The sequence below is a fragment of the Centropristis striata genome, chromosome 6, assembly GCF_030273125.1.
Source record: "Centropristis striata isolate RG_2023a ecotype Rhode Island chromosome 6, C.striata_1.0, whole genome shotgun sequence".
In the NCBI taxonomy this organism is placed as follows: Eukaryota; Metazoa; Chordata; class Actinopteri; order Perciformes; family Serranidae; genus Centropristis; species Centropristis striata.
This window is the reverse complement of record NC_081522.1, coordinates 22,902,399-22,928,655: the sequence shown is the minus strand read 5'-3', so window position 1 is coordinate 22,928,655 and position 26,257 is coordinate 22,902,399. Positions and strand designations below refer to the sequence as shown.

Here is a 26,257-nt window from a genome sequence, read left to right as displayed (position 1 = left end):
ACTTCATCTGTTTACAGATTAGCCTCCAGCAATACTATGCTGCCATCTTGTGATAAAAGTATGTTTATGCAACTTTGTTTATTTGCTCTAAACCAGTTGATGGCAACGTCCCTAATGCTCATTTTCTATCATGCGATATTTCAAAATTTCGCTTCAAAATTTGCTTAAACTTTAATAGGAACACGAGTCAAAGGTATTGTCAAAACTGTGACCTGCAGACTCAGTAGTAGCAGTAAACCTCTGGGCTCATCAACTCCTTCAGTGCATGCTTTCCTAACACTTGTGCATCAGCAGGTTTTCTTACTTGAAGAAGAAAACCGAAATGAAAATGAACGCTGTACAAATATTCTCCAATTTCATCTACACTGTGTTCAGACTATTATTATTATATTATTATTAAACTGATGTGTTGATGCTGAAAACCTTTGTAGGCCTACTTTCCACACAGAAAATGAATCATATCAATAAGGGAATTAATAAAGAAACGGATAAGCAGAACTGATAATGGCATTTGTATTCATAAAATATACAATCAATTCCCATCCCTATTATGTCACTATTAAGGCATTCATAGTCTGGAGCTCCGTTTTTTTTTTTTTTTTACTAAGTCTCTAAATAAAGGGTGTGAAAATTCTGCCTCGATGATTTAGCATTCGATTAGCTTTTTATTTATTTATCTGCATTCATATGCAAATATCTGTTTACAGAACTTAGTTGTCTTTGAATTCAAACTCTGTTCTCACATCTGAAGTTGCTAATTGAACTAAAGAAGTGTTGGCTTGGTTATCTCGAGATTGCTCAACAACACGTCAAGTAAGAATTTAGTTTTTACTTTTTATTATAATTTTTTTGTTTTTATTGTGTCTTTGAACTATAATTTAAGTGTAAGTGGGTTCAAATCCGGCACTTTGTGGCGTTTCATTCCTTTGTGTTCTGTCTCTTGCCACTTTCACAAAACCCCAAACTGAATTGCGGAATTATTTGCAGAAATATTTTACATTAGAGTGCACAATGCACCTGTTGGGTTAATGTGGCCTTTGCGTTTAAATACCTGCAAACATTCAGAGTTGGAAACATGTAATTGTAATGAATGACATATGAAAGGGAGAGAGCAGAAGTCCTTTTCAACATGACAGATTGCAAATGCTCAGCCATGTTGTTTGTGCACACACACCCCATACACACACCCCTACACACACATCATGTTGAGGTATGATCTGAGCTGAAAATGCAGCTATTTGTCAGGTTTGTCTGGAAGCCTCCTCTCCAGAGTCCACATCATTAGAGCTACAGTAAACACACTATCTGCAGTTTCAGGTTGACTGTAACCTCAGAGGGATTGCTTTAACTGCATTTTAGTCACAAAAATTAAACTACTACCGGCTGTGTAGTATCGTCACTATAAAAAGCTTTATTTCTAACATTTTATTTCCCCTCCACTCCATTGTATCCCTTCCACTTTATATGTTATTATTATTATTTTACAGGGAACATTTAAATTGGACCGAGTGAAAAATGAAAAGTACATTATCATTGCTAGTTGAGAATGGCAGCAGTCAATATTTCTCCCTTGCATTAGTCACCATCACCACTAATTGTCTTGCAGTATGTTAATGAGAAAGTCCAGTACATAGCATCCTGTGTTATAGATAGGAAATTAGTACTGCAGTGTAATGGCAAGTTGTAATAATGCTTTAGGAGACGACATGGATGACGCACACAAACACACATTCGTGCACACAATACAGCGTGCCAAGGGAGTCGGGGCGGTGAGAGCCTTCATACTTGCCCCTCAGACTCTTAGACACCTTCATTAGCATTGCTGGGGCAGAGTTAGGCAGCTCATTAGCAAGGCAGGCACGGCCGTAACTGTGTGCGGATGTGTGTACCTGGCGCCCTCCAGCACATGCATGCACACGTATATATACATGAACATTTCAGCCTGTATCTAATAGGCTTTTGCAGTGAAACCGATCACCCGAGTGTGTGGTCCCAGACAGCCAGGTCCTGACCCCGCTCTGATTAAACCAACCGCATCATTATCGTAATCCTCAACCAGAATCATCAGAATTATTTCTTCTTTTGCAGGAGCTGTGAGCTCACCACCGAGCTCATCTGTATGTTTTTTTTCTCCTTTCCCTCCACATCTGTGAGCTTTCATCTGTGTTTAGAAATGCATGCGATATCTGCCCCTCGAGTCGGTCCACGTGTTTGCACCTCATATCAGTATGTGTGCAGCAAGCGTTCCTGTTTGTTTTGCTTTCACATCAGCGTGCGCCCTTACACTGTTAACTCTGTTTCATCTCTGTGCTGTTTCTGTTGAAGCTGCAGCCATTTGACAGGAGCTAATGGCTATCTAACCACTGGCTATGACAGCTCTAACTTGTTATAATACCTAGCGAAATGTCAGAGGGGAAATAGTACTGTGATCTTTTTTAATCTCCCTGCTCTAATGGATGATGATGATAATGAAGGCCGAGATGGTGTTTTATGTGTTTTTATTTGTTACGGTACATTTACAGAGGCTCTAAATGCTGCAGTAGTACAATGCCACAGTGCCACCTAGTGGTAGAGTTTGATTCAGTCAGTGGTTTTGTGATGACAGTGTATTTGTTCTGACGTGAATGTGTTTCTCTTTGACCATCTCCCCACATTTCTCATTTTAGACGGGCATGCTGAACAAGCACCTGAGCTCTCTGATGCCCGGTCTGACTGCGAAGGTCTTCAGGACGTACAACGCTTCCATCACCTTACAGCAGCAGCTCAAAGAGCTCACAAACAGTAAGTCACACAAACTCACTACGCTATGAAGCAGCCTAACAACAGTCTAACAGGCTTATATTCCTAAGCAGATAGACAGGTATCAGTATCTTTAACACTATAGCCTTTTATCAGTCTGGCCCTTATCACTGTCTTATTACCTGACTGCTTGTGTCATGGAGTCTCATGATAACACCGCCACACTTTTGACATTTTTTATTTTTAGCTCGCTTGATTTAAGATACCCTGATGTCAATCAGCTTTTCCAGCCATGGCAGGAGTTCATTATCACTGCACCCAGTGCTGTGCGTCTCTGCATCACTCTTATCAGGGTCCCATTGGCTGCCTCTGCCACCGTTTCTCATTCAGAGATAGAAGTGTCACACTCTGTTCTCATTTCTGGATTGCCACTGAGAGCCAATCTGCAGGATAGCATGTGGTTGTAGTGTGTGTTGCGCGGACCCCAGGAAGAATAGATGAAGCTAGTAGGGATGAAATGGAAGCAACACGTAATTGTGTGCGTGCGAGTGTTCAAGGTCAAGATTTGTGGTGCAGATGGTGGGTGGGCTATAACATCGTCTGTCACATGATTTTGTCTTTTAAATATCTGTGCATAATTCTGGTCAGATATGTGTTCTCAGTGGGATTTTCCTGTCAAAATGCAAATGACTGTTCTGTAACTCTCCAAAGAGTCTGACAATGTGGCAGAGAAAATGCTGTCCTATAACAGGGCCAACAGAGCAGTTGCCATTCTGTGTAACCACCAGCGGGCGCCGCCAAAGACCTTTGATCAGTCTATGGCTAACCTTCAGGCCAAGGTAAGAACAGCTTGACTTGGTTTATTGGACGCAATCATTCATCACATAAACATTTAGGTGATGCCGGTTTTTTTTTTATGTTCTTGTGTCATGTCTGTCACAATTTATTTAAAGAAGGCCAGGCCAGATTTAAAGAGACAGTGAATCTTAACTCGTAACCTTTTCAGCTTAGTCAGTGATATTTGGAAGCTAACGGTCCAAAAATAACAGCATGGCTTTGTTCTTATGCTCCACCCAGATTGATGCACGAAAGGAAACTCTGGCCCTAGCAAAGACAGAGCTGAAACAGGCCAAGAAGGAAGCCAAGACCAAAGGCAGCTCAGACCCCAAGCTGCAGACGTAAGAGTCACAGTAGTGACAAAGATAGAAGTACAATAGAGTGTGTGTGTGTGTGTGTGTGTGTGTGTGTAAAGCTATAGTAAATGCAAGTCTTTGACCATGTTCATTATGGTGGTAGCCCTGCTGTTAATTTGCAGATTGTGCCTAGAGCCAGAAACAATTACAAACACTCTGTAGGTTGTACATTACAGTATTGCCTATAATTTCTAATCAAAATGTTTATACACTGGCTATTTAGACCTCAGAGAACACCATGTAGGGTTGAGTATTGAAAAGGTAATGAACGCTTGGTTCTGTCCAGTCTGGTGAGATTTCCCAATTAAAAATGTTTAAACTGTTTTACAACATTGACTCTTTTGTACATGCATATGTCTGCAGGTAAAATATAACCTACTACTTATTATTTACAGACAATGTCTGAATAAGGCAGCATACTGACAAAAGCACAATCCCTTTTTCTTTCCTGCAACTGTGGAAAGAATTCACATAAGACCAAATCTGGCATCACATTTCTATCAGAGGTGTCTGACTCTATTGCACCTGCCTTTGTGAATGTTGTTTCTGTCAGGCTGGTGGAGCGGAAGAAGGCAGCAGTGAAGCGCTGTGAGGAGCAGCTACTGAAGATGGAGGTCCAGGCGACTGACAGAGAAGAAAACAAACAGATTGCACTGGGTACCTCAAAGCTCAACTACCTGGACCCACGCATCAGCGTGGCTTGGTGAGTGAATACTTAATACATGGCCCTGCTGGACAACCTTAATGCCTTGGTGAGAAGAGTTTTACAAACTTGCTGGCTGAATCTGTCCACCTGTGTGCCAGTGTGAAAGCACACAGACAGTTGTGGGTTTTCTAATAGAACCACCCGGGCCTCCTCAACCTGGGCCTGTGTCACAATGTAAAACCATTGAGTCAGACAGTTAATTATTGTGAAGCTGGTTCACTTTCAATCAGTGAAAATCACCATAGTAACCTGAGTTACATGACTAACAGCAGGCTCAAAATGTGTAAACAAACCACCCACGGACTAACCAGTCTTTCTGGAAAAACAGTCACCCAATGTGGAGAGCAACACAGCATTTATAGTAAAGTAATAACAAATTCATAGCAATGATTTACTTTGACTTCTACAATAAGACTACCGGGATGTAGAATTTATAGTGGAAATAAGACATTTGTTCCTCAAATGTTTTTACACAACATACTCTATTGATTTCCTTCCTTGCCTCATGGCAAAATAGTGTAACTTTAGCCATGAAGTCTGATAGAATAGTTTGTTCACCTTCAGTCGTAGAGTAAAAGCACGGATGTCAGTAATCAGTTTCTTTCCTATAACCCCCCTCTATACTAAATGGGCATAAAAGATCAGCGTACAACCTTGATTCCCAAATAATTTCAGAAGCTTTGTAAATAGAAATTATGCATGAGTATTTTTACAACAAAAAAAACATCAGTTTGAACATTGTTTTTGTAGTTTTTAATTTAACAAATGTGAAAATAAGACTTGTTTAATGTTCAAAATCTGTCTGTGTGGTTGGAATAAGTATATTAAATCATTTTCCACTCATGCACAGCCCATTCTCTATTTGCATTTAATTCTAACATTTCTATTATTCTATCCATGTGTTTATATTCTCCATCTGAATGATTGTTGTGCTTGTTAAGAGAAAGGATTTTGAGATTAACTGGTGGGTGAAACTATTTATTTTGCAGATTATGCTTAACAATCGTTAATTCCATTCATTTAGGTGTAACAACATGGAGGTACCTGTAGAAAAAATCTACAATAAGAGCCAAAGGGACAAGTTCGCCTGGGCCATCGACATGACGGAGGCAGACTTTCAGTTCTGAGTTTACACATCTAAAACCCCAGTCTCATTAACTCATACTAAGATGCAATTAAGGAATCTTATAATACATACAGAACTTTAACATTGTATTCTTAATATGTTCAGACTACTGGTCTTGTAATTCATGATTGTTTACTGTTCATTTGTTTGATGCTTTTGGCACTTAATTTTGTTGATTACTTTTGCTTGTAAATTTTGTGTTTGCACTAATTTGAATAAAGGTTCCTACTGTGCAGTAAAGTACCACACTTTTTAGTGAACATTGCTGCAGTTACCTCTAATTCGACCCACATTTATTGTCAGATAAAAACATCTTCTTGAGCATTATAGAAGATAAATTCCCAATTTCCCAGCTCAGTTGACCATTAAGTGTATTTCTAAAATGTAACTTCCAAACGTTGTAAACAATGTAGAGGAGAAGAAAACATGCAACACTGAGACATTCCAGATAATTTGGATGATAAAATACAACTCTTGGTTAAAAAAATAAATACAGAAAAACACTGAGCACCTAGGAGTTATATTTCTATTTTAAAAAATTCACTCAGCACCTGGCCAACTATTAATTGTGTAATACAGGACAGACAGTGTTGTATTAAATAGCTTTAATAGAAGAAAATCAGTTGAAATTGGAATGCATCCCAGACCTTGGTAGTAACAGCGCTGTTTGTAAAACACTACTGGCTTCAGATGTTACCTGCACCTATTTCCCAAGGTGGTAGGGATGGAGGTTCTACTGGCCTGTTAGCCTGCAGGTGGAACTTCTCAGTACAGGCTCGGGCAAAACTGTCCCCCATCACCTCCTGGGATTTAATTAATTATGATATATGATGGTAGCCAAATAACCTCCAGGTCTGTGCACAAAAATCCATAAGTTCTGAAGGGCAAATCACACTATTCTAGCTTACAAATAACGTTCAACTTTTCAAGTCATTACATAACTGTAACCGTTTATCACAATATTCAATATATAAAAAAGCATTTCACACAACGACACATCAAATCAATAGAAGTCATTTTCATAATGGAAAAGTCTTCTGCTCCTGAATATAGGACCGACTTCACACCGTAATACTTCATAACCTGCAGGACACACAAAACAAAGGATATATGTAAAACAAAATCTCTTCTGATATCTATACATTCTTAAGATTTATGAGTCAGTATGTACAGAAGGGAAACAACCATAGATCCCGAAGCAAAATGAAAAGCATGAATAAAAGCTATTAGAGCAAACCAGCGTTGTGCTGTTTCCGAAGCTAGATTGCTCTACGGCTTACCTTCATTAAGAGCCTTGACCCTCTTTAGCCTTTTCCGGTGCTGCCTCAATCTCTTCAACACCAGCCTGGGTCATCAGGTCAGCGATGTTCTTCTCCAAGTCATCAATGCGCGTGCTCATCTCATCAAGTGGAGAAGCAGTTAAGGCACATTACAGCAGAAGAACTCAAAGTTGGGTGAAATTATGTCTAGGTCAGTCAGTCAGTCCACCATTAAGATATCAATTCATTATTCAATTATATTTAAGTAGATTGAAATCCAGAACATTAATGCCTTTAATCAATGACAATTAATTGTTTGCATTTTAAATGATTATTTAGGATATTCCTCCCGATGATCTGGTCTGACATGGTCTGGAACTTGTCCTGCATCTGTTGCAGCAGTGTCTGGACCTGTGAAGCAAACCATAAATACTGTAAGTACACCAATGAAGCCAAAAATAAAAAATATCTACCAATTGAAGTTGGGTAGCCTTACATCAAATATACCAGTTTAATTTGAGGATGACATTATCAAGAGTGTCAGTGGCGTATTTACTAGCTACAATAACTCTGTCATTGAAAAACAACACTCCCACTCAAATAAACCATGCCTGTGGTTTAAGAATTAAAAAAAGAAGAAAAAAAAAACAGCAGGGCAATGGTAGCATAAGGTATCTAGTTTCCTTGACAACAATCTAAAAGCTCAGTAACCACTGGAGGACTGTGATAAGCATATGTGCAGAGCAATGAATGCAAAATGGATTCCCACTATATTGATGCATTGCTTCCAATCATAAAGATAATAAATAATGTGGCTCTGTGACAGTGGTTTCTAAAGTGTCATCTGCCCCCCCAGGCAACTGATTATTCATTTATAATATATTTTTAATTCTTCAGATGCCAAAGACTTATGGTAAAGAGGTACTCTAACCCCAAAAGGCAGTGAGATCCAATTGAGACCAAATCATGGTGTTAAATTCGAAAAAACATAATTGGGCGTCCTTGGGGAAAAGGTTCGAAAGAAGCTCAAACCAGGTGAATACAAAAGTTTATGGAGAATATCCAAGAAAAAAAGGGGAAAGAACTACCATGGTGAGGTATTAAAAGTTTGGGAGGGTAACTGTAGTTTGAAGTATCTTCCTAATGCTCATCTCCATGACAACACTAGGAAACATTACCCAGCTAAATGTTTCCTTTACACACTTCATGTTATTTTGCATCTCCTTTTGAGTGAAACTGCGTTATTAAATTTGATAGAACAAGACACTCTACAGGAGTAACGTTACACAGCAGCAGAACTTGTGTTTATGTCATGCTATGCGGTTTACTCGGTTTTGATTTGGTGATGTCATGTAAATACCAACTGACCATTTACGTAACATAACGCGACGAACAGCAGTCGGGACGTCCAGGCTTCAGTAAACAAACTAAACACACCATGCACGTGAAGCTAATTAACCATAATACCATATAAATAACACGAAATGCTACAAACACGGCTATTTGCAAACCTTAGCTTGCCAACCAGCTAACGAGAGTGTGCCACCGTTAGCATTCTGCTAGGCTAGGCTGCTGTGGCTAACGCTAGCTTGGCATCACGATCACGACTCACCACATTGGTCAGGTCCTGCACCGACTTGGGATCCGTCTCAGCCATGTTGTAGTGTAAATAATTATCGCTGCCTACACAATACTAAAATTGAAGAAGCTGTCTGCCGATTGTTTTCACTCTCAGCTTTGAAACTGTTCGGAATAGATAGCAATCCCTTGCTTGCACCACCCACCGCACAGTCAGCTGTTCCACAAAAACAAAATATCGCGAGAGTTGAGCCACCGTGCAAAGATATGTGGAACATTGAGTTTTGGATGAGGAGCGTGTACAGTAGTACCTAGTAGTTTTGTTTACGCCTCAAGAAGACCATAAAGCGCATTTATTCAAAGCATTTTCACCAGTTGCATCCAATTAAGTTCCTTAACGCCCTGCATGTTTAATGTTGGAATTCGGTAAGGCTAAATGTAATAGTGAACAACGATGGATCTGCGCGCGGGTGTGTATTTGTGCCTGCAAGCGCGTGCACGTCTCCTCTCTTGAGAACGAGTTGGGATTTGAAAGTTTGAGCTGCCAGGGAACCCGGTGTGTTAGACGCTGAAACAACCTTTTGAGTGTGCTAGTTAGGATTTTTTTATAAGCTGGAGGAAAGTGAATGAATGCGACTGGTAAGTAAAGTGGGAAATTGTATATATTTTACATATAAAACGTTGAATATTAAATTCTGCTACTAAGGCAGACATAAAACTGTATATGGGGAGATATATGACATCGGGCATCGTGCCTTCGAGCCCGAGTGCGCTTTTAAAAAAACAAAAATCACCCTTTTAAAACAAAGAGACTTTCAGTTTGGTGAATTCGATACGTTCAACCTACCCTGTGTACTTATATCAGCCTATAACAGTGTAACCAGGCGGTGTGTTGAGTGGACCTTTGCTTGCTGTTACTGTAGTTGCCCAGTAGCCAAAAATTGATGCCTGTATGTTCAGGCATGTTAGTGACCCAACCCCATGAAGCTATGCTTTGCTTGCATAACCGCATGTCCTGTTTCTAGAGGTGGCCCAACACATAAGGCGCCTGCAGTGTGTGTGTGTGTGTGTGTGTGTGTCTGTGATGGTCTACTTCTACAACCAGACAGAAGGAAATAGCTGAAGACACCTTGTTAAGTTCTTGTGTAATGTTTAACTGTTGCAAACCTATAAAAAAGACACTGTTGTGTCAAAGGCTGATTTGTTTTGCAGTTTTGGATTTTGCCTTGCATTGATAATAAGCCATTTAAATGCTCTAGAAGTGACAGGAAGACCTACACATAACTTGGGAATTGGCTTCTGCTCCACTAGATCCACCTGCCTGGCTCTACGCTCCAAAGCAGGAAAATTGGTTGGTTGGAATATTGATGTCATCATGTCTTTACTTTCAGTTGAGTTATGTGAAATAACAGATGTCTAATGGGTAATCAGACCCCATTCAACTGAAGTGCAGTTGCATCTCTGGTTTTTGTGTGTTGAAACTATCAGCAATCATACACAAAGTGTGATAAAACCTCACTACCAGAGAACTTACTGGTGAGTGGTTGGTTTTTTTTCCTCATGATTGTGTTGACTGGCTCTCTAAGCCACACTGAGTGACTTGTCAGCTGACACTGACTGACAAATATGTATGGGAACAAGGGTTTAATGCTGGCTCTCAGTTTTAGGCTTGACAGTGAAAAATCCCACTGTTATTGTTATCACACTGCCACAACTGCTGTAATTCACACATGAATTATGGCACGCTAGTTCTCACCATTTGTTCAGTATTTGTAGGTCACAGTTTTGTGTACACAGCAACATACTGGCTCCTTCACAAACATGCCCACATGCCATTCCCATTTCCAAGGAGCTGTTTATCTGTATTACAAAATCACATTGTCTGAAATGTAATGAATCACTATTTGTTTTGTAGGACGCTCTGGATTCTTTACCTTTAGTAATCAACATTATTATCCCCTCAATAATTCCTGCTGGTACTTGGTGAAAACATGTTTTAACTATTTGAGCACTTAAGCACCTAAACTAGTTTGGTAATAATATATGACAGAAGAACCTGGGGGGTATTTAGCAGTAGACATTTAACCTTTCCTTGCACTCTACTTACCCACTCTCTGTGCAACATTTCCACATCTTTGACTTCATTTCCCTGATCGCTATCCTTCTCTGTAACTTTCTGTAAATGTGTGATGCTGCATTACTACTTATGTCAATGTAATGATATCAAAAGTATGTGATGATATCAAAATATATTCATACAGTATAATTAGTTACTAATTAAACTTACATAACATTATATAATCCTTTAATATTAAAGTGGTGCTTTGCCTACTCTGTCTTTGAGTCCTGCACAATTTACAGGACTGAAAATGACTATATGGCTATAACAGACTTGTTTTCAAATCAGTGTATCTACTGGTAAGTGGAGCTGTTAGATATCGGTTTTGTATATATATATATATATATATATATATATATATACATTGTCAGTATTTGTACATTAAGTGGTAGAATGTACAGTACACTTTGTACTTGCACTTGTTATATTCACAATTCACCACTGCCCATACAACATTCTTATTTGATGACTTAATATATTGCTCCATAAATGATTTAAATAATCATAGTTGCAAAGCAAACAAGTTGTGGAGGTTTTGAAGCTTAAACTGCCCAATGTTGTACTAGATAATTAAAATAATTCATATCAAGCAATTCATAATGAAAAATGCAATGCTGGTTACCATAAGAAATGTAGGGAAAGGAAAATACTAGCATGCTCAACCTAAAAACACAAAGTGATGCCGAAATAAATTAGATAAATATGTACAGTAGATATAATAGAGAAAAACACATGGTAGTTTCACACACTGTAAAAAAAAAAAAAAGATCAACAATAGCTACTCAATAAAATTGAGGCAACAGATTGCACGCAATATTATTAATTAAATCTAACTATGTTACAAGTTGAGTTAATAACAACTTAACAGGAAGTGCCTGTCAATTAAAAACTGACTAATTCTATTGTGTTGGATTCATTCAAAATTCTCTTGATTTAGAATTACATACACATAAAGATTATATTTAATGTGATCAAAATAAGTAGATTCTATCTCAAACATTTTTATATTAAAGTTACTTAAACAACTGCCTCAAAGTCAAGGACATTTATATTTGATACATTTTATCAAATATGTTAAGTAAAATTAAATGACTACAGAATCATTTATTACAGTGCAGCTTTTAAAGCTGCAGAGCTTTTGTCTCCACCCTCTGGCAGTAAGAAACTTTCAGCATGTCCTCATGATGTCTGCCTTCAGGTGAGCTCGCTGCCTCTGACCGGTCCCCAGGAGTCCTCTCTTCAAGTATTTTCATGCAACAGCTCAGGGGAATTGCTGCAGATATCAAAACTCTGGTGTCTGTCTGAGAGACTTCCTTGGCACGGATAGGCTTGATCAGCATTATGTGAACTCGTTTGGCAAGGGCTTGAATGTAACAGACTTTAATTTATATGTTAAAGTCATGCACAGTTAGCTTTAATGCACAGTAGGAAGAGTAGCACATGCTCTACTGAATGTTGCTGCTGTTGTGCATGATAAGACAGATAAGAATATCAGCAAACTGTCTTCTGTGGACTCTATAACCTAAGCAGTTTGAAAAAGATGGTTATATTATAGTGTGTATGTTTTTCCTTAAGGCCAGATCCATTGTCCTGTATCCATAGATAGATAGATAGATAGATAGATAGATAGATAGATAGATAGATAGATAGATAGATAGATAGATAGATAGATAGATAGATAGATAGATAGATAGATAGATAGATATACATTATTAATCCACAAGGGAAAACGGAAACTTGGTGTTAGCAGCATAAACGGAATAAGACACAGGAACATAAGGAAATATATAAATGGAATTAACATATAAAATGAAATAGACTAAAAATAAAACAAATAAGAAAGCACGATACAATATCTACATAAAAGGGATAATCAGAGAACATAAGAAAAATCTGTGAAAAAATCTGAAAATCTGTGCAAAACTGTGGTAGAACAAATAAACTGACCCACATTATTACATGTTGTGTGGAGGGCTGTCCATAATGGGGAGCAGTTTAAACAGTTCAGAGCAGGAAGGAGTTCTTGTACTTATTTGTGCAACAGTTGAGAAGAATGAGTCTGTTAGAGCAGCCATTCTCAACCTTGGGGTCCCGACCCCAATTGGGGTCCCGAGATGATTTCTGGGGGTCGCCAAATCATTTTGGAAAAAATATAAATGCACAAAATTAATATTAAATTGCATAATTTCAGACAGGGAGATGTTTTAGTTTTTGTCTGCTTCATTATTCGTTTGTTTGATCTGAACTGTGTGCGTGACATTCTGTTCAGTGAGCACAGCGGAAAAAATAAAAACAAGCAAAAAGAAGAGGTTGTCGCGGACAACATGCATGTTAAATTGGGGGTCGTGATTTAAAAAAGGTTGAGAACTACTGTGTTAGAGAGTGTGCAGGTGGTGAGATTCGTTTGTGGTAAAAGAGAGAGAGTGTAGTCAGCAGGGACAGGTATTTTTAACAAACTGTTGCATACATAATGTAGGTATTTAAATATAATCAGCTTAATAAGTTTTACTGCTGATGGGCTTGGGGAATGTTAATTTCAGGTAGGGCTGTGCCATATCGTCCATGTGCCATTGCTTTTAAAAAATATCCCATCTTCTTTTAATTTATTTTAAACTGAATTTTGTTTAGTTTTTGTTTTCTTTGTTACCTTTGTCAATTTTGTCAATTCTGTATTTTATTGCACTTTCTTGCACTTTTATGTGAAGCACTTTGGTGCGGCTCAGCCGTCTGTAAATGCGCTATATAAATAAATCTGACTTGACTTGACTTGACTTGACTTGACTCTGCTGATCTGAGCATTTAAGTTCAAAGCGCCATCGGACTGGAATAATCTTCCTTTAAACATACGATCATTGACGTCTTTTCATAGTTTTAAATATGCCCTGTCTTCTTATTTTGAGTTAAACTGCACATGTTTCAGATAATATTATGTCATATTTATTTTTTATTTTTTTTATTTTTAAAAATGCAATTTCAAGTTACAATAATATTATGTTACTTCTTTCAGTTTTACTAGGCTAATGTTATTGAGAGGTTGTGATTATTCTTGTGTTCATTCTTGTGTTCATTTTTTGTTTGTTATGTTTGTGTTGATGCCTGTTGTCTTTGTTGTTGTATGTCTGTAAATTGTTGAGTGTTTTGTTTTGTAATGTACTTTAGGACCCCCTCGAAAACGAGAGGATTCCTCTCAAGGGGTTTATCCTACTCAATAAAATTTCTGATATGATCTCCCATTATGTCCCTTTTATTCAGCTGCCTCCCAGGTGCAACCTTCAGACCCCCCGGACCTCCCTGAGCTTCTCCCGGTGCGATGGATGCAGAGGACGTTCTGCAGGAGGAGGACATGGACGGCTCGTGGTCGTTGCTGTCCTGGATGGCGTCCTGCGTCATGGTGTTCGGCGGCGCCCTGCCGTATGTGCCCCAGTACCAAGACATCCAGAGGAGCAGCAACAGCGAGGGCTTCTCCACCAGAGTCTGCCTGGTGCTGCTCATAGCCAACATCCTGCGCATATTCTTCTGGTGAGGAAGACAGGGAGAGGCCGGGGTTGTTGTTGTTTTCTGCCTGCTTTTTTTTTTTCTTTTTCTCCTTTGGAAGGAAACACATGCTAGTTGAAAGTCATCCCTTAGATCAGCTGTTCTCAACCTTGGGGTCAGGACCCCAATTGGGGTCGCAAGATGATTTCTGGGGGTCGCCAAATCATTTAGGAAGTCAGCTCTGTCTCCACTGTGTTAAAGTGTTCATGTGTTAATGTGTTTTAGTCTTTTTGGTCATTTTGTGTCTTTTTTTAGTCATTTTGTATCTTTTTTTTTAGTCATTTTTTATGTTTCTGGTCATTTAATGTCTATTTTTTGGGTCGTTTTGTGGTCAATTTGTGTCTTTTTTGGTCATTTTGTTTCTTTTTTTGGTCATTTTATGTCTTTTTTTGGTCAATTTGTGTCTCTTTTTTGGTCATTTTGTGTCTTTTTGTCATTTTGTGTCTTTTTGGTCATTTTGTGTCTTTTCTGGTCATTTTGTGTCTTTTTTTAGTCATTTTGTATCTTTTTTTAGTCATTTTGTGTCTTTCCTGGTCATTTTGTGTCTTTTTTAGTCAATTTGTGTCTTTTTTGTCATTTTGTGTCTTCTTTGGTCATTTTGTGTCTTTTTGGTAATTTTGTGTCTTTTTTGGTCATTTTGTTTACTTTTTTTGGTCATTTTGTTTCTCTTTTGGGTGATCTGAACTGTGCGTCTGAGATTCTGTTCAGTGAGCGGGGGTCGTGGACAACATGCATGTTAAATTGGGGGTCGCGACTCAAAAAGGTTGAGAACTGCTGCCTTAGATCAGTCTTAGTCTCAGAAATGAAGGGAATAGGAATATAATCACATAATAAATTTGATACATAATACAAGCAAAGCCGTATGCCGTTCACACGGATGCTGCTTCTCATATTGTTTGACACTTCAGAGAGCACGGGTCATTGTTCCAACTGGAGAAGCAGAGGTGAGAATTTTATAGATTCTTTATAGAAACCGGTTGGAACATTGAATTATTTATAAGGTCTTTCCGTGCCACATATAGCCTGTATGACATATCCTGTAATGAAAAACCCACCCATATAATTGATTAGTACAGTATTGTTTCTTAATAAAATGTTGTGATGATGCACACCTTGTCTATTTGTTGTTATTATCCTAACTTTTATTGCAAAGGGCGCGTTGATTAGGTCTCTAAAGTGTATTTTTAGATTGTATTCTCTCCTATAATAACTCTGGGGTTTTATTGGTTGTGTCCTTGCAGGATAGGAAAGCAGTTTGAGCTGACCCTGCTGCTCCAGAGTGTGGTGATGATCATCACCATGTTCGCCATGCTCCAACTCTGCTGCACCGTCCAAAACACCAACCGAGTCAGCACCAAGCAACACCGACTTACAGGTAACCAGCTTGGTTCCATCTTTTTTTTTTGTGTGCATTTACACTACCGGTCAAAAGTTTTAGAACACCCCAATTTTCCCAGTTTTTTATTGAAATTCTAGCAGTTCAAGTCAAATGAACAGCTTGAAAGGGTACAAAGGTAAGTGGTGAACTGCCAGAGGTTAATAAAATAAAAGGTAAGCTTAACCAAAACTGAAAAATAATGTACATTTCAGAATTATACAAGTAGGCCTTTTTCAGGGAACAAGAAATGGGTTAACAACTTAACTCTATGGAGTCTTGGGCTATTTGTCCATTTTTGAATTCTTTTCATGTCTTTGTAAGTCATTTTGTGTCTTTTTTTGGTCCTTTAGTTCATCATAAAATGTGATTTTGAATCTTTTTTTTACTTTCAAAACACTATCATGCTCAAAAAAGAATTTTAAATGTTGCAAATGTGCATTAATTTCAGAGTACACTGAGACATTAAACTGCATCATTTTCAATTAAATTCTGGAAAAGTTGGTGTGTTCTAAAACTTTTGACCAGTAGTGTATTTTTATTGTTTTCATAACAGAAAAATATAAACACATTCTATATACAAATTAAAGAAAGTTGGTGGAGCTACACAGAACAATACATGTTTGTTTGTTTTTTTTGACAGAGTTTTTGACATTAGACAAACAAAACATGGGTATAACATAAATGGCACAGCAACAGAATAACACTAATTCAGTTTTTAGACATTAAATCAAGAAAAGGATACCATATTTTAAAAAAAGACATCCTCTTTAGTAGATATTATGTACCTGATTTTCTCCAAGTGTGATACGTTTCCCAGCTCTCTCAACCACATTTCAAATGTAGGAGCCCTTTCAGATTTCCAAGATTGTAGAATTAACTTTCTGGTTTACAGTGTTGAAAGGGAGATAGCCTTTAATAGCTTCATAACTACTTTTTACACTATCTGGATTAGCCACTCCAAACAACACGGTGAACAGGTCACATGGATGATTAAGGGCCTTAGTGAAGAACTCAAACAAGGATGCTTGGTTCCATCTCGACCGACAACAAACACAACTAACCACACAATAAAAACTGACATTGTGTCATAATCACGGTCATGTGTACACTGTAAAAAATAATCTGTTTAATTTACGGTAAAATACCGGCAGCTGTGGTTGCCAGAACTTCACCATAAAAATGACAGTGAGTGGATTTTCTATTCTAAATTTAAATGTAAATATCAGCAAAACTGTAATTTAGTCTGAATAATCCTGTTATTTTTAGGGTAATTGTGTCATTCATTCACACATCATGGTATTTCTCCATAAATTTTGCATGAAAATGTTATATTTTACAGCAAAACTGTGTGTTTCTTCCAGTTTATGACAGAAAAAAGTAAAAGTTTTGCGCTATTCTTTGATTTACGGTAATTAAAAGTGTCTAATACGGTGATATACAATTTTTCATTTTATGCCCTATTTCTGATGTATTTGACAGAGTTTTACTGTTATTTCTACAAACCTTTTACACTACAGTGTATTCAGTAATTACACATAATGACTTCAGGATAGTGAGTGGCATTTCCAGCTTCTCTGTACTTCTCTGTGTCAGCAGTTTAGATGCCAAGTGCTTCAACTCCTACTTCTTGCCAAAAGAGGGGGCCATTGGAAAAGCTTCACTGGCAAGGCTGCTGTTTTCATTATGCCTTTCCTGTGAAAGCCACTTAGTTACCACAAATATGATATTCACTACCTTATTCTTTATTTAATAGTCACCTTAGGCTTGTTGTGACTAGATGTTAAAACAGATGCTGCTGTGTGGTGGTTATGTTGAAGCCTGGAGGCTAATGAAATTGAGTCACAGATATTAAGCTATGTAAGAAAGTGCAAGGCAAAGCACAAATGTCCTATGGATTGTTTAGCTGCAGTGTTGTCACACATGGGATTAGACTATTCTGGGCACAACTGTGTGTGTGAATGGGACACTGGTGCAAGGTGATGGAGAATTGGAGATGGAGAGGGCTAAGATGAACTATCTGCATCCACTCTGCTTTGTGTGTGTGTGTGTGTGTGTGTGTGTGTCCTCGCACCGTTAGTGCTCGGTCCCTAATAAACGGACCGATTTCAATAGGGTCCTCGCACCGTTAGTGCTCGGTCCCTAATTATAGTAAAAAATGTCCTTCGTTTTCGTCTTTGTCAACTTTTTCCATACATAATGAAGATGGATAAGACAAAGGAAATAAAGGCAAAATTTACTGTGACCTCTTTTAATCTCCCACCCAACAAATACCCCATTACAAAAACCAAAACTGATACAAACTAAACTAAAACTAAAGCATTTAAAAAAATAAATACTAAACTAAAAATAGCAAACTCACTCTAAAACCTCATTAAAACTAACTGTGACACAAAATGACCAAAAAAAGACATAAAATGACCCAAAAAAGAAATAAAATGACCAAAAAAGACACAAATTGACCACAGAATGATCAAAATAACACACAAAATGACCAGAAAAGACACAAAATGTCCAAAAAAGACACAAAATGACCAAAAAAAAGACATTAAATGACCAAAAAAAGACTCAAAAACTAACTGTGTGTGTGTGTGTGTGTGTGTGTGCAGAGGGGAGAAACCCCTCCAAGATAATTTTCAGGGTCACTCTTTATAGGCTGCTGTCTTTTATGGGTAATTGTGTTCTTTACAGATGCTCAAGTTGATTGCTTTTGCAAATGGGCTGACAGAAATTCAATCTTAGTACAATTTTTATAAGATAGTAGCCCATGGAGGGAAATTGAATTATGGAGTCTTGTAATACTCTGATCATGCAGAGCAGGGTGCGTTATTGAAGACATAAATTATGATCAGTGTTTGATTTTATGTTGACTGATTTATAAGGAGGGACATATTTCTTTATGAAGCAGAACAGGAAGTGTGTCCACTTGTGTCAGTGGGGATTCTTTTAAATTGACTTTTGATTGAGAGACGAGAGATTGTGTGTGTTTGGACAAGAGAGTAATGATCATCTTTATCTTTGGCATCTTTGCTTCTCTTGTTTGAGCTAAAGGCTGCTGTATTACTCATCATCTTTTTTTATTTTTATTAAGGCCCACGCTTAAACTTTTTCATGGTGAATTTTATCATTTCTGACGACTGGCAGTGGTGAATTGCGTGTTTTCTCTGAGGGTGGATGATGATTTTCATAGGCTTTAATCTATCTGTGTCCAGTATTTGCACACATGTTGCAAATACATTGGACAATAAGTCAGCCTGGGAGCCATCTCTGTGTTAAACAGGCTTAGATACTTCTGAATATTATCCTTAGTTTCTTTTGTTCAGACAAAGGAAAGTAGGAGATGTTTTTTTACCTGACATGTTTCGACTGACAACTTCTTCAGAGGCGTCAGCTGATCGCTGAGACGTATCTTTTGTGGGAAAAATAAATAAATAAAAAAAATCTCCTACTTTCCCTTGTCTGAACAAAAGAAACTTTTATTTTATTTTTTATTTAACCTTTATTTAACCAGGGAATATCCCATTGAGATTAAGAACCTCTTTTTCAAGGGAGCCCTGGCCAAGAGGCAGCAAACACAGAATACAGTTACATATTTACATAACATACAGACCTTAAACACGTCATGAGAAACAAGTGCATGTTGTGGAATTGGCCTCAATAACTCTTAGTTTGGATTTAAAAGTGCTCAAAGAAACAAAGTCAGTTAATTTCCATTCTTTCTGGCGCATATTCCAGCATAAGGTGCAGAGTAAACAAATGCCCTTTTACCCAACTCCGTACGAGAAAAAACGGACAGAAAGCAACAACTGATCTTGTGAACGAAGAGAATAAGATCCAGCATTTCTCACAGTAATTAAGCTGCAGATGTACGAAGGCAGCAGTCCCAATATTACCTTATAAATGAAAGTATACCAATGACTCTGAGCCCTTGGAGTGGCCAGAGCAGGCCATCCTACCCCAGAGTATAATTCACAATGGTGAGTGGACATCTAACAGTTAGTACACTGTAAAAAAAATGTTTGTTTTTACGGTAAAAAACTGGCAGCTGTGGTTACCAGAACTTTACCGTAATAAATACGGTAGAACTTTTTTGATATTATGGTAAAAAGAGATTTCATGTTTAAGATTGTCATTTTATTCCATATTTTCCCGTTAAAAAAAAATGTTTTGCCATCAAAACAAACGCTGTTCTGCCATATAATTGACTAGAATTTACTTTTTTTTTTTTTACCATTAAATATTACAGTATATTTTGTTAGTGATATGGTGTTTAGTACATTTAACAGTGAGAAAAAGGTTATCAGCCAAAACAGTATTTTTTACAGGTGTAAAATACACTGGCAATATACTGGAATATATATATATATATATTCCAGTATATTGCCAGTGTATTTTACACCTGTAAAAAATACTGTTTTGGCTGATTTATACATTTACAGTGTTTCATTGTTACTGAAACTGAACTAACCCATTTATCATTTTACGGCCTCTTTTTTACGCCAGTTTTTCACCGTAAAATCTACAGACATTTCTTACAGTGTAATGAAGCTCAAAGAAGCTGATAAACGGTATCAATCATTCTGAGACATTGAGCAGCAGCATTCATGTACAAAAAATCTCCGTAATCCAACACAGATAAAAACGTTGCAGTGACAAGACGTTTTTTTTACATTAAAAGACTTATTTCGAAAATAAAAACCCAATTTTAACCTCAGCTTCTTCACAAGATGTTCTATGTGTGGATAATAAGGCTTAGATACAGAGAGATGATTGATTAAAAGTGACGCCGCTCTGGATCAAATCACACAAGTTTTTCCGTTATGACCCCGGTTACTAAAACACAACATGACCGCCCTCTTACATAAAGCCCCCCCCCCTCTGAAGGACGGGCCTGAGGTCCGGTTTCACAGAGCAACGGGTACGATGGGGGATGGTGGGGTCAGGACCAGAATAGATCACAACCCAACTGCTCCTCCTCCATCCCTCCATCGCTAAGTCCTGCCAACAGATCAGGGTCATAGTTTATAGTTTATTATTATTAAGATCCCCATTAGCTGCAGCAAAGCCACAGCTATTCTTCCTGGGGTCCAACAGTATCAAATATACAGTTAAAAACACAAAACATAATAAAAATAAAAAATAAAACAAAACAAAAATTATTCACATATTAATCCATATTACACACATTTCTACATATATGTATACATCATTACAAAATCTAATAACACATAATACATATGTTGTATATACACCTTCGTTCTACAGCAAATACATTATAATGACACATATCATATATCTATAGAAATATACTGCATACATATAAATATACCATGTTTTCTTATTTTGATAAATACTGTTTTATTAATATTTTGAATTGCTTTATGTTAGTGGTGAGTTTGATATTTTTAGGCAGTGAATTCCATTCTTTCATACCTCTATACAGAAACGTGTGCTTGATGGCGTTAGATCTTGCTTTAAGTAATGTAAAGTTTCCTACAGCTGCATGTCTGGTGATATATTTATGACTCTCTGCACTAAAAGCAAGGCTTTTAAACAAAATAAAAGGTGCTTTTAGGACAGATATATTTCTCATAACAATTAGCAATTAATATTAGTACAATAGTCTGTCTTTGACCAATAACCAATTAAGTTCCTTGTGCATGGAGATAATATTTGTCCTGTAGTCACACTTTAGTATTGTGCGGGCAGCTCTATTCTGTATACATTGTATGTATGTAAAGTAGTCTCTTCTCCCCAAGATGCACGCTGGCCTGACTCCAAACTTTTTCTGAGGATCTTTCATGACGAGCTTTCTCTCTTGTCATTTCATGTCACTTCTACCCAGCGAGCAGCCTTCTCTGCCCTTTATCTTTTCTTCTTCTTCGTCCTCCTCCCTGCTTTTTTCCCACCTTCCTCCGCTATCTTTCTTGTCTCCTCTCTCTTCTTTCTGTCCTTCTGTTACTGTTTCAGCTGCTCCCACCTCTTCTCTTCATCTTCCTTCCCTTTAACTTCTCCTTTCAGGAGGGACATCTGAGACATCTGATGTCCATGTGTGGCGTTCCAGGGTCATCAATGATCTGCCAACACCTGTTCCCTACTTACTGACCTCCTTTTTCACTTCCTAAAGGAAAACACACACACATATAGGAAAACACAAACTGAGGGAAAACATCAAATAGAGAATTCTCTCTTGTCATTGCAGCTACGGGTTACGCTGCTGATTCTGTTGTTGCTGGTTGTTCTGATTTCCCTCAGCTTCCACCTGCTCTGATTTTCTATTTCCTTACTTATGAAGGCGTCTCTTGCCATAGTGCATTACAGCAGGTGGCTGGAATATTTAAGTCATACGTGTCTGCTGAATAGTTGTCGACTGATACAGGTTTTTTAATGCCGATGCCGATACCGATCATTTTAACCTGGTCTCACAGGAATCCGTGGAATAGCCACGGAATCACTCAAATTTCCGTGAAACTGACACGGATTTTTGCTACAATGCAAGTTAATGACAGTCATATCCCGTGGCTATTCCATGGATATTTGTTCCTATTGGTTTGTTCCAAGTCACGTGACTTTTAAGGTTCCAGCGGTCAGAACAAAAAAACATGGCGGACAGTTCTCTCATTTTTAGTGAAAAAAAATCAATATTTTGACTTAGTTTCTGCATAAAAATATATTTTGATCACATTTCTAGTGAGAAATATATGTTTTATTTTCTAAATATTCACTCAGTGAATGTACATGATTTCTTCGTATGTTGGAATAGCCACGGGATATGACTGTCATTAACTTGCATTGTAGCGAAATCCGTGTCAGTTTCACGGAAATTTGAGTGATTCCGTGGCTATTCCACGGATTTCTAGTTAAGCAAATCTGTGGCTATTTCACGGATTCCTGTGAGACCATGTTGGATTCTTTTGACATCAGTCTTAACCGATCCCTGATATGTGCTGCTGATTTTTTTGGACTGATTCTTGAAGCCGATATTGCCTTTTCTCCCTCCATTTACATGATAAAAATGACACAATGATAACAAAGTCTCAATTTAAACAAAAAAAGAAGCATTTATTAACAAAACAAACAAAACATATTCACAGTTGGATAACAAACAATGTGTATATTGTTATCTGGAGGTGGAGGCCCCACTCAACTCCATAAACCAATGGATGATGTTCATGCATTATTTTTATACAGTCTATGGTATAAACAAAGCTTAATGGTATTCAGTGTGCTGCTGACTATATCTGGCATGCTGCCTTGATTCATGCAGGGTCCAGCCAAATTATTTTCTGCAGAATACAGCTGGCTTTGCATCGTTCCAGTGATCATACATGCTTTGACATGAGTTGAATATGCTTTACAGAATCATATTCATGCCTTTTTCACAATGAGTTTGCCTGCTGGTCTGCTTTTATACTTGTTTACTGTTGTGCATTCACATAATGCTTCCCCCAACAAAGTGTAGGTGTTTATCATTGTTGCCAGGAAACAATCGAGGATTGCTTTCTGCTGTATACAAGGAAATGGAGAACAATATGAGGATGGAGCCATGTGAGCATGACTGAAGGAAGCTCCTCGGGAATAATTGTTGTGTTGCATCAAGTGGTGGTCATTATGTTATTTTACTTTTACTATTTCTCAGTGAGGTATTTTATCACAACCCTTTACTTGCCATTGATGATGTAATCATGGTGTTAACAATAATTGGCTTGTTTTGCAACGTCTTGTGCAAGTTTATATTTCATTCTGACGCATAAAACTGCCGTACCTCACACACTATGCCTTTAAACAGTAGTTCTCAACCTTTTTGAGTCGCAACCCCCAATTTAACATGCATGTTGTCCGCGACCCCCGCTCACTGAACACAATCTCACACGCACAGTTCAGATCATACAAACTCAGTTGATACGACAAATTTTGGACAAATATTGAAGCACAAAATTACCCAAAAAAGAAACAAAATGACCAAAAAAAGACACAAAATGACCAAAAAAAGACACAAAATGTCCAAAAAAGACACCAAATGACCAAAAAAAGACACAAAATGACCAAAAAAAGACATTAAATGACCAAAAAAGACACAAAATGACCCAAAAAAAGACATTAAATGACCAAAGGACTAAAACACATTAACACATGAACACTTAATAACACAGTGGAGACAGAGCTGACTTCCAAAATGATTTGGCGACCCCCAGAAATCATCTCGCGACCCCAATTGGGGTCCCGACCCCAAGGTTGAGAATAGCTGCCTTTAAACACACATATAGGTACTAAACATAGCTCTTTTCATGTTAAATGTTCCTGTTGAAGTAGTTTGATGTTTTAAATTATGCAGACCCATTTTTCCTCACTTGACCATAGAAATTCCATATTCCAATCATTTCCAGGGACGCACACACACAAACCACTCGTAGCACAAGCATCAGCTGACATGAACACACTGAAAGAGCATTCGTTTTTATTTATGTCTTGCCATTTAATTTAAGTGGAAGCTGATAAAGAGAGTGAGTGAGTGAATAGCAATTTAGCTGCAAAGTCAGCAAAACACGAGTCCATTACAATGTTTTTGTTAACATTAACACAAATATATTTAAACTTAATATGTAGATTATAGGCAATAAAACCATGTTAAAAATGATTCCCTGGTTAAAATATATTCTTAACCCTTTATCAGGCGAAGAACTATATTTGGTAACTTCAGCGGATATCTAAAATGAGTAATAAATGAGTAATAAATAAAATAATATTTAGAGAAAAAAGTTGCAAATGTACTAGATTAAAGTGGCAAATCTACAAGAAAAAAAATCACAGATTTAAGGGATTTAAAGTGGCAAATCTACAAGAAAAAAAGTTGCAGATTTAAGAGATTTAAAGTGGCAAATCTGCACGAAAAAAGTTGCAGATTTAAGAGATTTAAAGTGGCAAATCTGCACGAAAAAAGTCGCAGATTTACAAGAAAAAGGTGGGAAAAAAGCAACTTTTTTTTCGCAGATTCACCACTTTAAATCTCATAAACTTTTTTCTCAAAATATTACCCCCCTCCCCCTGGTCCTTATGTTTTTTTTTTTTTTACACATTCTGGCTGTATGTAATATCCTCCAATATTCTCTAGGGTTGAAATTTGGAATTTGCAAGTATTTCAATGAGTGCCCTATTAAGGGTTAACTAATTGACTGTAAGGTATGTCTTATCAACTACAAAGAACATTTATGATCACAGAACCAAATTAAAGTCAATGAAAGTTTTGCTGACTTGGATATTAAAATCAGAACCTCTGTGCTTCATCAGCAGAGTCTTTGTAACGGCCTTTACACTGAGCTGAGTCAGAGTTATGACTTTGCCGTGACTTCCACTAGCCACCCCAGGGTGCCACAGTAACAGTGCTGACCTCATGATACAGGGATTGGGAGGCTGATGGGGGGGCGAGGGGAGAAATGATGTTCAAAGACAAATGTGACCTCAGGCTAGATGTCAGGCTTGGTGCTATGAAAGGAGAGAATTAACTTTGAACAAATGAAAGTAGAAAATTTTAAGAACTGGAGGAACCAGAGTTAAGGCAAAAGAGGAAATTCTTACATCTTTTATTCTGTGAATTATTTACATTTTGAATATTAATAGAATTTAGGAGTTGAGTTGAAACCAGAAGTTCATTTTTAAAACAATGTGGAACAACATCGTCCTCTACTGGTTGGACCGGGTAGAGCACAACCTGACTACTGGCTTTTAAAAAACAAGAGATTAGAACTGATAAGATGCCATTATTGATTCTTGATTACAGATCCCCTTATTGATCCTTTTTTTGTGCGTGGGTTTTCATTTTTCATTTGGGTTATCTTGATTAAATAAAAATATGCACAAAGCTTACCTCTGTGGCTCTAATGTTATTATAACATAGAATAATCACCCTCCAATAACAGACATGTTGCTTGACTGGAATGCTGTATCAAATTCATGGCTTTCCTGGAATTTATGCCCATGTTGTGTAATATTCTCATACTCTTTTCTTGATGAATGAAGCCACGCTTTGGACCCTATTTATATTTCTCTGCCATGATTCTGCAAGTGTTGTGTTTGGAACCGGTTCTCACTGGAACCAAATCACAGTTCTCTATAAAGGACCAGTGTGTAGCGTTTAGTAAGCTCTATTGGTAGAAATGCCATATCATATTCATAACTATGTTTGCAGTACTGAATCACCTGAAGCTTAGAATTGTGTTTTATTTAACCCTTTGATGCACAACATATTGACACCCCTTCTAATGCGCAACATGGGTCCAAAATGACCCTCATTCATTTCCCATGTTATTTAATGCTACTGTGTGTTTCTGTGCTCTATCTTTTGATAACAACTTATTTTATGATTGAATATTCCAAGTATTCTTTAAATATCTTGTTTTTGATAACAGATCAGTATTTCCATGTTGCTTCTCATACTTTATGAAGAAAAAAAGTTTTTGTATTATTACATAGCTAACTACTTGGATAAGTAGCTTGCTAAGCTAACTACTTAGCTAAAAAAATGATATGGGTCACTTTAGACCCATGTTGTGCATCAAAGGGTTAAGCTTAGTATGAGCTCTTTATATTTAAGTACCCAATCTTGCACCACCTGTAGCTGTAGCCTAGAA

General features: G+C 37.5%; 3 protein-coding genes across 4 annotated transcripts in view; 2 read left to right on the top strand and 1 right to left on the bottom strand.

Moving 5' to 3' along the window:
- The window catches only part of zgc:173742 (DNA topoisomerase I, mitochondrial), a 48,501-nt gene extending 42,456 nt beyond the window's left edge, over positions 1-6,045 (top strand). The window contains exons 16-20 of the mRNA XM_059334273.1: positions 2,667-2,781; positions 3,451-3,578; positions 3,817-3,917; positions 4,486-4,635; positions 5,663-6,045. Coding sequence (XP_059190256.1) covers positions 2,667-2,781; positions 3,451-3,578; positions 3,817-3,917; positions 4,486-4,635; positions 5,663-5,765 — 597 coding nt within the window. The 3' untranslated portion in view covers positions 5,766-6,045. The remainder of the gene's footprint in view (positions 1-2,666; positions 2,782-3,450; positions 3,579-3,816; positions 3,918-4,485; positions 4,636-5,662) is intronic.
- On the bottom strand, positions 5,601-8,845 carry hsbp1b (heat shock factor binding protein 1b). The gene is made up of 4 exons (XM_059334281.1): positions 8,636-8,845; positions 7,368-7,434; positions 7,045-7,171; positions 5,601-6,847 (listed from the first exon to the last, which is right to left on the bottom strand). The coding sequence occupies exons 1-3, from the start codon at positions 8,678-8,680 to the stop codon at positions 7,050-7,052; spliced, it is 234 nt and encodes a 77-aa protein (XP_059190264.1). The 5' UTR covers positions 8,681-8,845; the 3' UTR covers positions 5,601-6,847; positions 7,045-7,049.
- A 23-nt stretch (positions 8,846-8,868) lies between these two features.
- Positions 8,869-26,257, top strand: part of si:dkey-246g23.2 (solute carrier family 66 member 2) — an 89,161-nt gene continuing 71,772 nt past the window's right edge. The window contains exons 1-3 of one of the 2 annotated variants that reach the window (XM_059334278.1): positions 8,869-9,240; positions 13,973-14,239; positions 15,496-15,629. In XM_059334278.1, coding sequence (XP_059190261.1) covers positions 14,031-14,239; positions 15,496-15,629 — 343 coding nt within the window. In that variant the 5' untranslated portion in view covers positions 8,869-9,240; positions 13,973-14,030. Of the gene's footprint in view, positions 9,241-13,694; positions 14,240-15,495; positions 15,630-26,257 lie in introns of those variants that run through there. The other variant, XM_059334279.1, reaches the window with a different exon arrangement.